Source organism: Amborella trichopoda, chromosome 6 (genome assembly GCF_054954075.1).
Source record: "Amborella trichopoda isolate Santa Cruz 75 chromosome 6, AtrichopodaSantaCruz75HAP2 v2.0, whole genome shotgun sequence".
Lineage (NCBI taxonomy): Eukaryota > Viridiplantae > Streptophyta > Magnoliopsida > Amborellales > Amborellaceae > Amborella > Amborella trichopoda.
In genome coordinates, this window is record NC_142341.1 from 50,019,134 (window position 1) to 50,036,736 (window position 17,603).

Genomic DNA, 17,603 nt, shown 5'->3' on the forward strand with positions numbered 1-17,603 from the left:
GGAATCTGACAAGATTGGTGTGCAGCATTCAGGACGCCGTTCCTATTTTTAAACCATAGACAACTAGCGAGAGAGATGGCTAAACAATTTAAGAGATACAGAGAGGCTCTTGCTTGAGTAGTGCCAATGGTCCGCGTGCGAGGGCATTTATTACTTGTGAGGCCCATTTATTTAATAAAAAAATGAAAAAGAGAGAGAAACGCGGACCAGAGAGTGCGCGGGTGATGCGCATGAGTTTTGACCTTTGATGAACCAAACCCGCTAGGTCACTGTTGACCTGTTGCTTTTATCCTTCATGGAGGAACACCATGGAACTGCACTCAAAATGTGCTGTAAGCCCAGAGTGCTTCCATTTTTCGTGGTGGGAACTGCACTCTAAATGCGCTGGAAACACAGAGAGAGAGAGAGGTGGTTTATTCTCTGGAAAAGAGAGAAGCTGACAAACTTCTATTTGACTCTTCTCTTAAAACAAAAGAGAGTGATAGATAGAGAGAGAGAGAGGACAAACTCTTATTTTATTCCCTTGGAAGAGAGAGAAAGAGGAAGTGAACAAACTTCTATTTTAGAGAGAGAAATAAATGAAGCGGACAAACTTGTATGTTAGAGAGAGAGACAAACTGGTATTTTAGTCATCTCTTGTAATAAATGGTGGTGAGTGGTGACCATGTCTATTCCCTCTGGCGGGAATAAATAATAAAACTTCATTATTGTTATTTGACTCATGGATTGGGAAGAAGCAATAGCAATTCCCCAAAAAGGATAAAGAAAAAATAATACAACAAAATATCACATTCGTACTTCGATTGTGTTGAATGTCATTGTCGTCAATTAGAAGAACACAGAGAGACGCACCAATAGGCACCAAGACTAGACCAGACTCGGTCTCAGTCTGGGTCCGGCCCAAAATAAAAAAATTGGATTTATTACCAAAACAAACGATTGGATTTAAGACTCACACCCTACTCACGAGGACCTTGTCGATTACCTTACTAGCCAAAATTCTGATCGCGCTTTGGTTTGTCTTGGTACAAAAATTAAATTTGATTAAAAATTGGTTAAAAATTATCTTTGAATTATTTTGGTTAACAAACTACCGGTTTTAGCTAATTTGATTGACTAAATAAAAATAAATTTTTTATAATATATTTTATATTTTTAAATCAATAATTTAATTTATGTTTTTTTTTTACTGTTTCTGAAATATCATCTAGTCAATTTGACAAGTCCTCTAATTGGTTTGCTTACACCAGTAGTAAGTCTCGAAAAGATACCCATTTAATTTTTAGGGAAATATCATTAGAGGGGATCAAATACCTCACAATATCATTAAGGGGTCAACTCATTTTTAGCAATATTTAAGGGCGTGTTTTCTTTTTTTATTTCAATTAGATACCTCATCGACATATTTTTTAAAAAATATTTAAATAACTCTTATTTGGTATTTTAAATGCACAACAATCATGGTCATTTATGTAATTTGTTTTCTAAAAGGCCTCAACTTGATGGCAAAAATACTCCTAGATATCATGTATTATGAATGAATAACATATTATTTAGTATTAGTAATGCATAACAACTAAAAGTATTTTTGTTATTTTGTTCTTAAATTCTTTGCATTATCAAATTATGAAAATACTCTTAATTGTTCTGAATTACTAAATACTAAATTCTGTTATTTGTAATAGAGAACAACTATGGTATTTTTGTCATTTGATTAAGACTTCCTAAGGGTAAAATTACATAAATTCCCATAAATGTTGTGCATTTCAAGTACTGAATAAGAACAATTTAGATATTTTTAATATTACTTTTTGCATAAGAGGTATCTAAGTGAAAATATGAAGAAAAAGTAAACCCTTAAATGAGACTAAAGATAATATCATCCTTCAATGATTTTTTAAAGGTTTCATGCCCTTTAATGATATTTTCCCTAATTTTGAAAGAGTCACATGCTCATTTAAGGTGCGATGGAGAGTTATACCCATGAATGAGAGAGAGAGAGAGAGAGAGAGAGAGATTTGGTCCCCTTAAATTTTGGAGAGGGTCATACCCTTAAAATTTTTATTGAAAAGTAAACCACAGTCTCAATCATATAATAAAGTGTGATGTATGCTACTTGGGCCGTTTTTCCATGATGACATAAGACAAATTAGTGATGGGGAAAATTGCTTACTAATGTCAAATAGGCCATAATCCATCAACTGTATTTTACCTGGCCAAAGTTTTGGGATGTATACTAAGATCAAGGTTTATGTAATGCACCCTTCTTGTATGGAGATGTAGGGGCTTGAAAATTTATTTTTATCTTTGGTTATGAAATTGAAAATTAAAAATTGTGCAAATCGAGGAGATATGTAAATACTTAAAAAAAACTTGAAAATGGATGATTCTGATAACTCGTTACACGATAATTATTTTTAAGACCTAAAATTATTTTTTTCCTATGTATCCGTAATTCTTGAAGTCTAGATAATAAATTGGAGAGTTCTCCAACATTAGAATACTCTCTCATAAAGGATTTTTGAGGTGCACACTACTTCATTGCAACTGTATATAAACTTTTTCCGTTTATTGGACACGGTTTGTATGAGTCCACCGACTCATATGTCTTCTCTCTATGATCTATTATTTAGATGGACTTTTAACCACTTTTTTAGGTACATATAATTTCTAATATGGGGATCATGAGTATATAAGGAAAAAGAATTATAAAAATTAAAAATGATAATTTTTTCTTGAGTAATTTTTTCATCGATTGTATATGTAAAAGGTGTGGTTTGTATAGAACCTAGGCTCTAAACAATCAAATTAGAGCCTACCTTCAAATAGTATCGAGAACTGTGGTTTCAATACTGGAAATCTTTGTTATAGTCTTAAAATATTTTCATCTTTATTTATAAGTTTAAAGCTTCAAAAATAGTGTAGATCGACATATTTATAAAAACTTGAAAATCTTGAAATTGACCGTCCAAAAATGCGTTACAACATACACTATTTCTAAAATTTGAAATCCATTTTTTTCTCGTATCCATACATCTTGATGTCGAGATGATTAATTTGGAGATATTTGAGCATCAAAACAACCTCTTCTAGTGAAATGTTTTAGGTAGGATATAATTTGATTGGAGATGATTAATTTGAAGATATTTGAGCATCAAAACAACCGCTTCTAGTGAAATGTTTTACGTAGGATATAATTTGATTGGAGATGATTGATTTGAAGATATTTGAGCATCAAAACAACCGCTTCTAGTGAAATGTTTTAGGTAGGATATAATTTGATTGGAGATGATTAATTTGAAGACATTTGAACATCAAAACAACCTCTAGTGGAATGTTTTAGGTAGGATCTAATTTGATTGTTTAGAGCCTCGGTTCTATATAAACGTTTCCCACATGTAAATATTTTGCATATAAATATGTTTCTGTCGAATTTTCCCCTTAATGCTGAACTGTGAGTGAATAATAAAGGGCCTATTATGACAACATATAGTTTTCGACGGGTCTATACGAATTATTCCGTAATTATCACTTATTTTAGGTAATTTTTGTGTTAAAAGTTCATCTCGTGCTTCGGGGCAAAAGCGTCAATTTCCAGGTCTTGGGACAAATTTGTGATTTTTAAGAAAGATAGGGCTTGTGAAGGTAAACATAAGCAAACGTGACCCTTAACTTTTTGTTTACTGGCTAAAAAACAAACCCCACGGCTTCGGAGTCTCGACCATTCTCTTTTCGCCACGTGGCGGACGGCGGCTTTTGGGCCTGCTGCCGGCCGTTGGATCATCTGATCTAACGGTTATTCAGATCTTCCGTACAATTAACGGGCGGTCAATTTATTGGCCTTGGAGCGATCTTGACCGTCCATCTGTCCGATTACCGTTATGCCTCGATCTCTTCACTAAGTCTCCCTACAATATAAAGTTATAAACCCTTTAAACAAAAAATATATAAAAAAACAAAAAGTCCACAAAGAACTAACTATAAGTACAATAAATAGTAATAAAATTCATAACTAAGGTTTTCTGCCGAAATAACATTATTTCTTATTGAGTGCGGTAGGTTTATCTGCCCAAATAACACTATTTCTTACTGAGTGCTGAGTGCTGAGTGCGGTTTGTGTAGAGCCAAGTCTCTAAACAATCAAAATAAAGTGCCATGAAATGTGGTTTTAATATTATAAATTTTTGTGATAGTCTTAAAATATATTTCATCTTTAATTATAAAATTTACAATTTAAAAAATAGCGTAGATCAAACATATTTATTAAATTTTGAAAATCTTAAACATAGTCGCTCAAAAAATGCGTTAGAAGATACACTATTTTAAAAACTTAAAATCCGATTTTCTTTCTCATGTCCTTGCATCTTGATGTCGAGATGATCAATTTAAAGATGTTTGGCCATCAAAACAACCTCTTCTAATGAAATTTTTGAGGTGGGCTCTAATTTGATTGTTTAGAGCCTCGGCTCTATATAAACTTTTCCTTATTAAAATCATATTTTACTAATATTAGAATTTTACAAATATCAATTCCCAAACAACCCATTAACTAGTGTTTATAACCTTTTTTGGATCGCCCATCCACAGATTCTTATTGGCTGAATTAGTGAAAAACAATTTCTAAAAAAGTAGGCCCAATGGACTTTGGGGGGAGAGGCCCAGATTGTCCACCCATCAAATTTGATCTGGATCATCGATTTTCTCGTGATGTTTCAACATTGAAAAAAAATATTTCACCATTCTTCCAAACAATACAATAGTAGATCAAATTGAGCTCCACTGGACAGAGTTGAGAAACTTCATTGCTCTCAGGATTTGTACTAATCAATCTTTTATAAAATGCTTATTTGGATCAATAATTGATATTGAGTTCAGGTGATCGACTCAGCCCCCTTACATAACCAAGAATAAATAGTATGTGGAAATCGTCCAATTCTGTTAGAGAACCAGATAATAATGTCAAAAAAAATCGGCAAACTACGTTAAAGAATAAGACAAGTCCCACCTAATTTAATTTTCAATATTTTTGGTTTTAATATTTTTACCATAAAAAATGGACCAATTCAAATCAGAATCACTGATCCGGATCTTCACCAAAGGTACAGTTTTGGAACCCATTATGAATCATAAAACACCGGTACTGGTTGTCCAAGAGATCGATGCCAATTATCCCGTCCTCTTTAAGCTTGACAAACAAAAGCATAATTTATGATCACATCAAAACAAGAGATATTTCATTGTTTTCTCCAACAAATAATGGACCCATGGACCATGGTCATAAAGAAAAGGCATTTGGGCCTATCCACTTCTCATTACACTCGAGCAATCTCCATTAAAAAATTAAAAGACTTTTCTTATCATGAAAAAACACTGGGTCATTTGGTAACTCTCTATCATTTCATCAAGAAAAAAATTGTTCAATAAGGGAAATTTTCTTACTCGTTTTCGCCCCTCTAGAAACGTATATTACATCAAATTTTTGTCTGGCGCACGTTTGTTTCACATGAAAGTATTTTCATGCAAAAGTGTTTTATCATGTGGGTAGATGTGAGAATATTTTTACATCAATTGGTGTAGCATCTTTTTGTCTGACGCACGTTTTTTTCACATGAAAATATTTTCATGCGAAAGTATTTTATGATATGGATAGGTGTGAGAATATTTTTATACCAATTGGTGTAGTATCTTTTCGGACTAATTTACAGTTAAGTGGTGTGAAAATATACCTGCATCTAACCAAATGAAAGAATTTTTTCACATGAAAATATCTCTTGAACAGAGTATTGTTTCACCTGAAAATATTTTTACGTGAAAGTATTTTATCATGTGGGTAAGTGTGAGAATATTTTTATAACAATCGGTGTATTGCATCTTTTAAGACTAATTTATGGTTAATTGATGTGCAAATATAGCTACACCTAACCTAACCAAATAAGAGAATATTTTCATGTGAAAATATCTCTTGAATAGTATTGCTTGAAGAATATTTCCACGCGAATCAAACGTACCCTTGTAGAATAAAAAAAGTTTCCCACTTATTTGTCACTAAAGGTATTTCTACCCTTTTTTTGTTCTCTCTCTTAAAAAAATTGAATTTCTCTCCCTAAAAGTTAGATGGATAGACAAGTTAAAAAGATAGATACAAAGGAGAGTATTATAAGGTTCACGCGCCTTCCATCAACGGAACGCGGTTGTCCCCTCAAATCTCGCCGTTTTATAAGTACTCAACTGCCTACGCGTTTAAACCAATCTCTCTGCAAACCCATCTCGTTCTCTCTCTACCCTCAACCGTTCATTCGTAACGGCTTGTTCCAGCACCGCTCCCCTCCTTTATTAAGCCCATCCATACCTTCCTCTCTTAAGAATCCACCTGTCTCTCTCTCTCTCTCTCTCTCTCTCTCTCTCTCTCCTTCTCCCTCCTCCCTGTTTTATGTAACAGGGTCGTCGAGAGCTCGGGCTCTGTACGACTTTCGTAATCCCCTCCTCTCTCTCTCTCTCTCTCTCTCGAGGCCCTTTCTCTCTCCTCCATTGCCCGGAACTCTGCAATTCCGGCCCAGAAACAATGGAGAACACCTTGGAATCGGCTGAACTCAAAAGGGTTTTCCAGATGTTCGACCGCAATGGCGACGGTCGAATAACCAAGAAAGAGCTCAGTGATTCGCTCGAAAATCTCGGCATTTATATACCGGACAAGGATTTGGTCACCATGATAGAGAAGATCGACGCGAACGGAGATGGATGCGTTGACATGGACGAGTTTTCGTCTCTCTACCAATCCATCATGAATGAGAAAGATGAAGAGGAGGATATGAGAGAGGCTTTCAATGTTTTCGACCAAAACGGAGATGGGTTCATCACGGTTGAGGAATTGAGATCGGTTTTGGGCTCTCTCGGACTGAAACAGGGAAGAACAGTTGATGATTGCAGGAGAATGATTCGGAAAGTGGACAAAGATGGAGATGGAATGGTTGATTTCAAGGAGTTTAAGCAGATGATGAGAGGTGGGGGGTTTGCGGCTTTGAGTTAAATGTTTTAGAGAGAGAGAGAGAGAGGGTTGGTGTGCTTTTAATGTTGCTTCTTTGTTGGGGAGGAGGGGGTTGTTTAGAGAGAGAGTTTAGAGAGAGAAAGGGAAGTGGGTTATGGGTATGGGATGGCAATAGTGTTGATGGGAAGAGTTGTAGAAGGGTTGGGTTGGGTTTGTTTGGTTTGGAAGAGTATTTGTAAATAGTTTTTGGGGCCTTTTAGAGACCTCTTTTAAGATTTGTGAGAAAATGGGGTGGGAATTGGTGGTGTTTGGATGGGAAGGATTTCAATCTACTTTGCCCTTTCTGTTTCTGAATTTATTTGTGGTTTCTTTGGTTGTGCCTGAAATAGATCTCTCTCTCTCTCTCTCTCTCTCTCTCTCTCTCTCTCTCTCTATTCTCAATATTAACTGATGTCTCTGTGTTGGTGGTAGTTCTTAGTCATTCTAATGTTTTCTCTCTTGTATTCTTGTTATGTTGAAAATCTCTCTCTCTCTAATCTCAATATAATTTTGGTTGTTATGGCAAGTGAAATTCCTTTACACTGATTTGTGGTTCTCAATCATTATGATGTTTTATGTTTTATCTTGTATCTTGTGTAGAAATCTTTCTCAAATCTCAAAATAATTCTGGTGTTTTTTTACCAACTAAAATCCCTCTTCACTGATTTGTAGTAGTTATTTATCATTCTGATGTTTTATGTCTTTCCTGTATATCGTTTGGTAGAAAATCAATTTCTGTCTCTCTCTCAGCCTTAAGCCTTAATTTTTAGTTATTTGGAAGCCAGGCTTATGTTTGTCTGGTCTGATGCTGAAAAGTTAGAAGTATACTCCATTTGGTCCCAATGGTAATTGGGTACTCCACTGGCTGTATTTCAATACCATACCCCATTGTAATTAGAAGTAGTAAATGAATAAATAAATGGGGACTCATTAAGGCTCCCTTAGACAAATAAAATTAGTGTAACCAAACACTAATTAGTTGGAAAAACACTATGATGATAATGGTGATCTCATATACTTTTTAAGAATTCAATCTCTCTCTCAAACCTTGTCAAAAAAACTATTTCCCATTATCTTTCTCCATCCATCTTAGTGAATTTAGGTATAGGATGCACTTTTGGGTAAGTTAGATATGGATGCAGTTTGTATAAGCATTTAAAGAAAAATATAGTGTAGATTGAGATATCAATTTGAGGATATTTGGACATCTTCTAGGGAAATTTTTAAAGTGCTTCCTAATTTGATTGTTTAGAGCCTTACACATACACTTTTTCCATTAGGTAATGAAGGGACTTTTTTTATTCAAAGTTTTCCATTAGGCCGAGGCTCTAAACAATCAAATTCGAGCCTACCTCAAAAATTTCACTATAAGATATTGTTTTGATGCCTAAATATCCTCAAGTTCATCATCTCAATATCAATATGTATGGACATTTCGAGTTTTGGAAATAGTGTTTGTATTTTGTAACGCACTTTTAGACCGTCGAATTTCAAGATTTTCAAGTTTTCATAGATCTCTCGATCTACATTATTTTTGAAGCTATATACTTTATAAATAAAAATAAAAATATATTTTAAGGTTATCAAAAAGATTTTCGGTATTGAAACCATATTTCTTGATACTATTTGAAGACAGGCTCTAATTTGATTGTTTTGAGCCTAAGCTCTATACAAACCGCACCCTTTAAAAGAACGGGATTTCTTTTATTCAAAGTAAGTTCGGGTATCTTTCTAAGTATCTGTAGATTATTATTTTAAAGAAAAGGTCTTGGTCCGCACAAGGTTGATACCATTCAAGTGGACTTTTTTATCCAAACTTTTGGGACATAAGTATCTCTATATTATTATTTTAAAAAGGGTGTGGTTTCCACTATACTCACTGGGAGTGGAAGTATATTATTATTTTGAAAAGGGTGTGGTTTCCACTATACTCACTGGGAGTGGAAGTGTTGGATTGAGGGCTATCTAAAACTCTGGAGCTTGTGGAGCGAGTTTCGGTGGGGGTAAAAGTTGCGGATCGAGATCCTATATGAATAGGAAACATATTCCCGATATATTGGGATCGATATCTTTATTTAATGGGAACGCGTTCCATATAAAATGAGATCATGTTCCCATGACCCATAGACAACATGAACGGGATCCCATTTAAAGTTGAGTTGTGCCCCATCTACGAAAAATACTTTTCTATTTGGAATGGATCGAGCTCCATTCAAGGTTGGATTGCGTTTCGCTTAACTTGGAGTCAATCTCCACATGTCCTCTCTCTCTCTCTTTTGACCAGACATTCACCACCTCTTCAACCTCAAGGTTGGATTGCGTTTCGCTTAACTTGGAGCCAATCTCCACATGTCCTCTCTCTCTCTCTCTCTTGACCAGACATTCATCACCTCTTCAACCTCCGAACCTCTTCAACCTCCCTCTCTTTCTTTAACTTCATGAACACATTTGTCTGACTTCACAGTGAGTGGACTCTTTCTTTCTCCTCAGAAAGCACAACAACAACAAAAATCTACATACCCATCTCAACCTCACTTTGTAGCAGTTAAGGACCTCCATGGCGATCTCCAAAGGGCCAAGCAAGCTCTGAAAATAGCTAAAATCTTTGATGAAAAACTATTCACTGGATTATCGGCAACTCCATGGTTGTGAAGCTTGGTGATATCCTTGACAAAGGAGGAGGAGAAGAGTTCAAGCTCCTTTAACTCAAGCAATGGCTGTGAAGCTTGGTGATATCCTTGACAGAGGAGGAGGAGAAGAATTCAAGCTCCTTTAACCCAAGCAAGACGTAGAGAAATCAAATGGGAGGATGTTAATTTTACCATGAAAGCCTGAATATACAAGGAATCAAATGGGAAGCTGTTAATTTTACAGGGAAACCATGAAAGTCTAAATATACAAGGAGATTTCAGGTATGTTATAAAAGTTGACCTTGACGAATTGTGGTGACTGGTTTTCTATAGGAATTAAAATGAAAAACCTTTGGAAAGGATTGGAAAAGCAAATTAATATTTTTAATTGAGTACCCAAAAATTAGCCATCTGGAATTAGGGCAAGAATAGCCAATTAGGGCAAGAATAGCCTCTTTGACTCCTAGAGGCCCAATTTCTATGCAATTTTTAGCTAATAACCCTACTAATTTAATGGTGGGTGGCTTTGTTTTTGTTCATGGTGGGATCCTCCCTAAGGATGGAGTTCTGGGAACATAGGGATCACAATCCTAAAATTTTGGGAGCGGGGATCTAATTTGTTCGGGACCATGTTCCGTAGGACAGTGGGAGCGAGATCCGTGTAGTAACATGAGCAAGCTTCATTGTGAATGAGATCGAGAATCTTAAAAATAGCAGCGAGCTCCCAAAAATTTGGGAATGGGTTCTAGACGAGATCCCGGCCACGGAGGGCCGGAGCTGGGTTGTGTAAGGGGAGCTCCACCCTAGTTGGGCACTCCTGGTAACTGTGGTTTCCACAAGGTTGCAACCTTAAACAATCAAATAAGGTGTATCTCTATACTTCGTCATGAGATGCAATTTTGGTGACAAAATATTATTAGGATGGTGCTGAAAAAAATTATTAAGATGGTACGGGGATCTATTTTTATCTCTAATGATAGAATTTTAAACTCTAAAAATGGTTCAAACCAAATAGATCTATAAGTGCATGAACATTGAGTGTGCATGAACATTGAGTGTGAATTTTTATTTATTGTTTGAGGTTGGTTGTTATTTTTGTTTATTTTTGGAGGTTGATCTTTGGGGTTCTAGAGATTACATCCCAAATTTTGGGATACAAAAAATATCTCCCGCCCAAGTTTAGCTCGGGGAAGTAAATGGATAATATGCTCTTGCAAGATGACGAATTCTTTTCACCAATCAAAAAGCCATGATAAAATATAATTTTGTCTTGAGAGAAAACAAATCCAAAGTTTTTTTTTTTTTTTTTGACAAATGTTATCAAATTTTATTGTCAACAAAAATGCAGTTACATCACTCGCTCATTACTTCATTCAAAATAGAAAAGGAATCCATAGCAACATCTCTTTTAGCCAAACCATTAGTAAGATCGTTCGATTCTCTAAAGATGCGATGGAACGATAAAGATAATTCACTTTCCAAATTCACCACTTGGACCCAAAACGAACGTAGCAACCAGGGAACTCTTTGTTCCTTTTTGTACCACCTAATCACATTTTGGGAATCACCTTCGACCATTATTATGTGACCCAAATTCATGGCTTTAATAAGGAGTGATCCTTTGAGCAAGGCTCTAAACTCAGTCATGTTAGCCGTGGCAATTCCTTATTTTGCCTAGCCAACCAAATAAAACATTAGATCTTATGAGGAATGGGCCATTTCTAGATTTGGGAAATTTGAAGCAACGACCATCTGTGGTGATCATGGAACAAAAGAGAATACATGACTTTAATCGAAAAAAGACCATCCTTACTGTGCTCCCAAATCACCTCATCATCATTATTATTGGACAGTACCACCTCTCGTAGATGTAAAAACAAGTCGAAACCTACGCCACAAACTGGTCATTAACTCGATTATAAGGAAACTAGATATCCCACACCACCTGCTCTCCAACAACCTGATAGGTTTCACATATCAGAGCATTTGGGGAAGATGCCTTTGCGAATAACTCCGGGAATGAACTCTTCAAAGGGCAATCCCCTAACCACTTATGGTGCCAGAACGAGACTTGAGTGCCATTCCCCACACACCACTTAATATCTCTATGGAGATAGGCTTTGAGCAGAAAAATATCCTTCCAAAATACAGATTTGGATGCACTTCTTCTACTACCTCTAATCCACACTCTAAACCTATCAACACCGTATTTAGCAATTAGAATCTTACACCAAAGTTGATCCTTAAACAACAAATTGCGCGACCACCATTTTGTCAGCAAGGCCTCATTCATCAATCCCACTCTTCGAATACCAAGACCTCCTTCACATTTAGGGGTACACACTCTATCCCATATTAACAAATGATATTTCCTATTCTCCTCAAAAGTCCCCAATAGAAAACATCGCATCATCTTCTCAACTTTCTTAACTATACCTACTGGCATTTTCAAGAGAGACATCCAAAGTTTTCTTGCGGCACCCCTGTAATATGTGGTGTTCAAAAAGAAAAAAAAATGGATGTTTTTATAAGGGGTGTGTGGTATTAAGCAGTAATCTTATTTGTATAAGGGTAAATAAGGTTGCATATTCTATACCATTCATTTTAATAGGTGATGTGGACTTTCTGATCTTTTAACAATGTCAGAAAGAGACATGATTTTTGAAACAATTAAATCTATACTAATCAAATAAAATGAAGTTATCCAATCTTTTTTTTAGTCGCTTGAATGAAAACTAATTTCCAGTTTTTATCTAACACACAAAAAGATAGCTTTTTTTGAGTACTTGCACACCTAGATTGGGTCTGGGTGGCGTCCACCCAAGGCCTACATTATTTTCTGTTTAAATTAGTCTTTTGTATCTATGCAATATTTTTTATGTATTGCCTTTATATAGCTTAAAGAGAGAGAGAGAGAGAGAGAGAGAGAGAGAGAGAGGTTTTTTAAAGGAAATATGTGTAATGAAATTTTCTCAAGTATTTTTAGGCTCACTAAAAAGGGATTTATGCTAGTATTTATTTTTATTTGTGTGGGATTGTTCCTCTTGTGTTGTGAAAATGATTGATGAAAAGTTTTGACAAACACTTATGTAGACTGCCTACTTAACACAACCTACTCTTTTAACCGGGTTTGGGACGGGTTAAAAAAAAACTTAAGATCCTCACCTTTCTTGCCCCCTCTTGTGTATGTCACTTAATTATTTATTTCCATTTGTGTGGGATTGCCTTCAGTTTATTTGTGTATGTCACTGTTGGAAACCCCCTTGCATAAATAAAAGGCGGTCTTCAGTGGTTGCTATTTGGTAATAGCTGCAAAAAAAACATAGGGCCCATTTGGTTCATTGGATTCAGATTTCCAAGAGTCACTTTTTTTGGAAGTTGGTTCTCTTAGAATTGATATTTTCGTTGGAATTGAGATTTATGTGGGATTCCTAAATACTCATTTTAAGCTTAAATTTTGGAAATCTCAATTGTACCAAAAATAGGTGGAATTGACATTTCATGGAAATGATCCATTTTGCTACTAAAGAACAAAAAATATGAAAATTTTAGAGAGACAAATTATATCAAATTTTAAAGAGCAAAAGCATATTAAAATTTTAGAGAGATAAACTATATCGATTTTTAGAAGAGAAATATACAATTTTTTAAAGAGAGAAAAATACAAAAAAATTTAGTGAGATAAACTATCTCAAATTTTTAGAAAGAGAAACTCTCTCAAATTTAAAATTTTAGGGACACCATATTAAAATTTTAGCGAGAAAAACTATCTCAAATCTTAAACATTAGAGAGAGAGAGAAAATGTCTTAAATTTTTAGAGAGAGAAACTAAATTAAATTTTAGAGAGAGAAACTAAATTAAATTTTAGAGAGAAAAACTACTTAAATTTTTTTAGAGAGAAATATCTCAAAACATTTAACGAGAGAATTTATCTCAAATTTTAAGTTTTAGAGAGAAATCATATTAAAATTTTAGCGATTATAAACTATATCAAATTCTAAATATAGGAAATACTAGAAAATTTTTAGAGAGAGAAACTATATCAAATTTTAGATAGATAAAGTACTTGAAATATTTAGAGAGACAAACTATATCAAAAATTTTATAGAGAAAAATTATCTCAAAATTTAAGTTTTAGAGAGAGAAAGTATCTCAAAAGTTTAGATAGATAACCTATATCAAATTTTAGAGCAAGAAAGTATATAAAATTGTAGAGAGAGAAACTCTCTCAAAATTTTTAGAGAGAGAAACTATTTCAAATTTTTAGTTTTTGAAAGAGGGTGTATTAAAATTTTAGAGAAAATTTTAGAGAGAAACTATCTCAAAATTTTTAGAGAGAGAGAGATGAGAACTTGCATTTCCAAGAAAAAGATATTACAGACAGTTCAAACAAGGAATTTGCATTTTCTTGATTTCTACTAATGCAATCTAAACAAGGAATTAAAATTTTCAAAAAATCTCAATTCTAGGATTGCCTTTTCCCAGGATTGAAAAATCCAGGGATCCAAACAAGCCCTTAGGGAACATTTGTGAATCTCTTATTTTAGAGGTAGTAAAGAGCATCTAAGATATTTTAAAGGATAAACTTTATATAAGGTTGTAACTTTCAAATGTAGAATTAAAGATGCACCTCAAAAAATCCATCAGAAAGGGAAAAACCCTCTAATTGATCATCTCGATATCGAGATGTATGAATATGAGAAAAAAAAATGATTTTGAGTCCCAAAGATAGTGCATATTGCAACACATTATGTAGACCGTCCATTTTCAATGTTTTTATATGTTTATAGATCTACTTAATTTTAACTATTTTTGGAGTTTCAAATTGTATAATTATGTATGAAAATAAATTTTTAGATAAGGATGCGTTGTGTATAAAGCCTAGGCTCTAAACAATCAAAATAGAGCCTACCTTCAAATAGTGTCAAGGAATGTGGTTTCAATACTGGAAATCTTTGTGATAGCTTTAAAATATATTTTCAGTTTTATTTATAAAGTTTAAAGCTTCAAAAATAGTGTAGATCGATAGATCTATGAAAACTTGAAAATATTCAAAATACACTATATTCAAAATTTGAAATCCATTTTTTTCTCATGTCAATGCATCTTGATGTCGAGATGATCAATTTGAAAATATTTGGGCATCAAAACAACCTATTCTAGTTATAATTTTGAGGTAGGCTCTAATTTGATTTTTTAGAGTCTCGGCTCTATATAAAATTTTCTCTTTAGATAATCGTAAGAATTTTTTACACAAAAATGACATATTATGATAAAAATTTGAGGTGCATCTTAATTGTATTGTTTAAAGTCACAAACTTATAGAACCACACCCTACTTTATATTTGGGGAAAGGTTTCTATACTTCCTCTACAACATAGAAGATCAATGTTTCCCCTACCATCCAGCCGTCCAATTTTGTTCAAGTGAGCCACTCATCATATGATCTTAGATCGACGCCTCAGAGTAATTTATTTTTAATTTTTTAATATATATTTTATGAATATGAAATTTGGTCTGTGTCATCTTCTCATTGGGGCGCACCTATAAAAAAATATTAACAATAATTTTTTGATAAAATATAATAACCAAAATACCCCTTGAAACTTTTAGGGGTATTTTGGTTATTTTATTTTTATTGGGAATATGTTTTTATATTTTTCACAAGTGCGAGTTTAATAGATGATTAGACACCCAAAAGTTGGTTTCAAAATATTTTATATAAAAATAAAATAGTATCAAGATGTGACATTATGATTGGGAAAATCTTAGCCCTCTATTCACGGTTAGATAAGGAGAAGCATATAAGTTTTATGTTGTAGGGAAAGCATAAAAAGCTTGTCCTTATATTTAATACTCTTATTTACTGTTCAAGTGAATAGTTTCGTATTGTTACAGTACATGCAACCAGTTAATTAGAATTTAATTTCAATCTAAGATTTCTTAATTCCAAAAGGGGTGTCATTTTTTTTTTTGGGGTAAGTACCAAAGGGGATGTCTTCACAAGGAATAGAGTGACCAACTCCCAATCCAGATCCGCAATTTCCAATCTAGATTATGTGCTAACTGATTGGCCATCGTATAAACTTCTATAGCTAAAGGTTTTGGGACTAAAATTTTGATCATCTCTTGAGTTTTTATTTTGAAAATAAATAGTTTTAAAAAATAATTTTGAGTTCTTGAAAACTTAGATCCCCTTTCTATCAAATGAACACTCTACATTTCACCACCCTAAAGTGATGTACTTTTCCCCTTTTTTTTTCTGTGTGAGTTCATTGTTTGACCACCTAGATGAGATTTACACATGCAAAATTTGCAGTCCTTTAAGCATCTACCTTTCAAAATAGCTCATGCAACAATATAAGATCGCTGGCATGGTTAGAGATGGAGGTTTTAGAGAGAAAAAAGAAGAGAAATGACACCTTCAACAGGGAGAGAAAAGGCTATTTAGAGCAAGGAATGAGAGACAAGAAATGCATGATTAGAGAAAGAATTAGATATATAAAAAACATGATTAGAGGAAGGAGTTAGAGAAATAGGGGGTGCATGACAAGTGAAAAAGAAGGAACCTAAAAAAAAAAAATGTAAAAAATTAAAAAGGAAATTATCATAAATATATTTTAATTTTAGTTTAAGTGAAAAAAAAACTCAAATTTTTATAAATCTCGTTTACACTATTTTTTTTTTATTTTCAATTTTTTTTTAATCAAAATAACATTCACTATAGTCGTACTATCGTAAAAAAAACTGTGGTACTTTAACTACCATAATGTTTAACGTATTTTATAAAGTACTTTAAATATCATAATGTTTACATTTTATACGGTATGTTAACGACTGTAATGTTTATCACATTTTATACGACACTTTTAGCACTGTATGTTTCACGCATTTTATACGACTTTAATACCATAATATCCCATCCACCTCAACCCATGAAAACCACGGCCCTCATAACAATAGCATGAGGAGACTGTTAATTGGGTCCTAGTCTTTGCTAGGGTTTCGCTATGGGCGACACCTACGATTGGGTTTTGGCTGAAAACCAGGCTTTTTGAGACAGAGTTAGAGAGAATGGAGGTCTGGAAATTGAAGAGCTCAAGGAAATAAAAAGTGGTAGAACCTTAATGAAGGAGTCAAGGTTGAGCTGATTGTTTGCTAGAGAGAGAGAGGCTGTTCAGGTTGTGAGTTGATTCGTTTCTTAGAGAGAGAGAGAGTGAGGGAGGTTAAGAATTACAGGCGTTAATATTGAACGAAGGACCGAGTACGGTTATTGAAGGACCGAGTGACAGGCTATTTTTTAAAGTTTTGAGTATCGTAAAGGGGGATAATACGGTATTAAAATTGTCAGTATAAAATGTATTAAACATAATGATAGTTAAAATATTATATAAAATATAATTATTATGGTACTTAAAGTACCGTATAAAAATATTACGGTATTTAAAATATCGAAATGTACTCCACAATAATACGACTACAGTGAACATTATTTTGATAAAAAAAAAATCAAAAATGAAAAAAAAGAGTACGGACGGCATTTAAAAAAATTAAAATTTTATTTCCAATTAAACTAAAATTAAGATGATTTATGATAACTTTTTAAATTTAAAATATAAAATTCCATAAAGGAAATGGAAGCAGCATATTCTCATTTTTTGAGACCCTATAGCACTTTGTGTTATCAAACATGTCCTCAGTTAAATAGAACGAAAATAAAAAAAGAAAAATTAGAGTAACCCCATGGTCCACGTCTAAGGTATCCAAACCCCATTGAGAAAAGATTCATGGTCCTTTTCATTACAAGGGCAATCCCATGGGATTTGCATGGGAAGAAACGGTGATTTTCCTTTCCAGCATATGATTTCTATGGGAGATACTATTGTCACTAATGAATTTTTGTTATGACCACCCAAAAATGGCCGGTAATTAGGTGCTAAAATGATAT

At 33.8% G+C, this 17,603-nt stretch overlaps 1 protein-coding gene across 1 annotated transcript; it reads left to right on the top strand.

Annotated features, from left to right (window-relative positions):
• Positions 1-6,142: 6,142 nt before the first annotated feature.
• LOC105421236 (calmodulin-like protein 3) lies at positions 6,143-7,371 on the top strand. Its single transcript, XM_011627835.3, has one exon. The coding sequence runs from the start codon at positions 6,563-6,565 to the stop codon at positions 7,025-7,027; it is 465 nt and encodes a 154-aa protein (XP_011626137.2). The 5' UTR covers positions 6,143-6,562; the 3' UTR covers positions 7,028-7,371.
• Positions 7,372-17,603: the final 10,232 nt, after the last annotated feature.

Coding starts and splice junctions, on each gene's coding strand:
- LOC105421236 (XM_011627835.3), top strand. CDS start 6,563: ATGGAGAACACCTTGGAATCGGCTGAACTCAAAAGGGTTTTCCAGATG.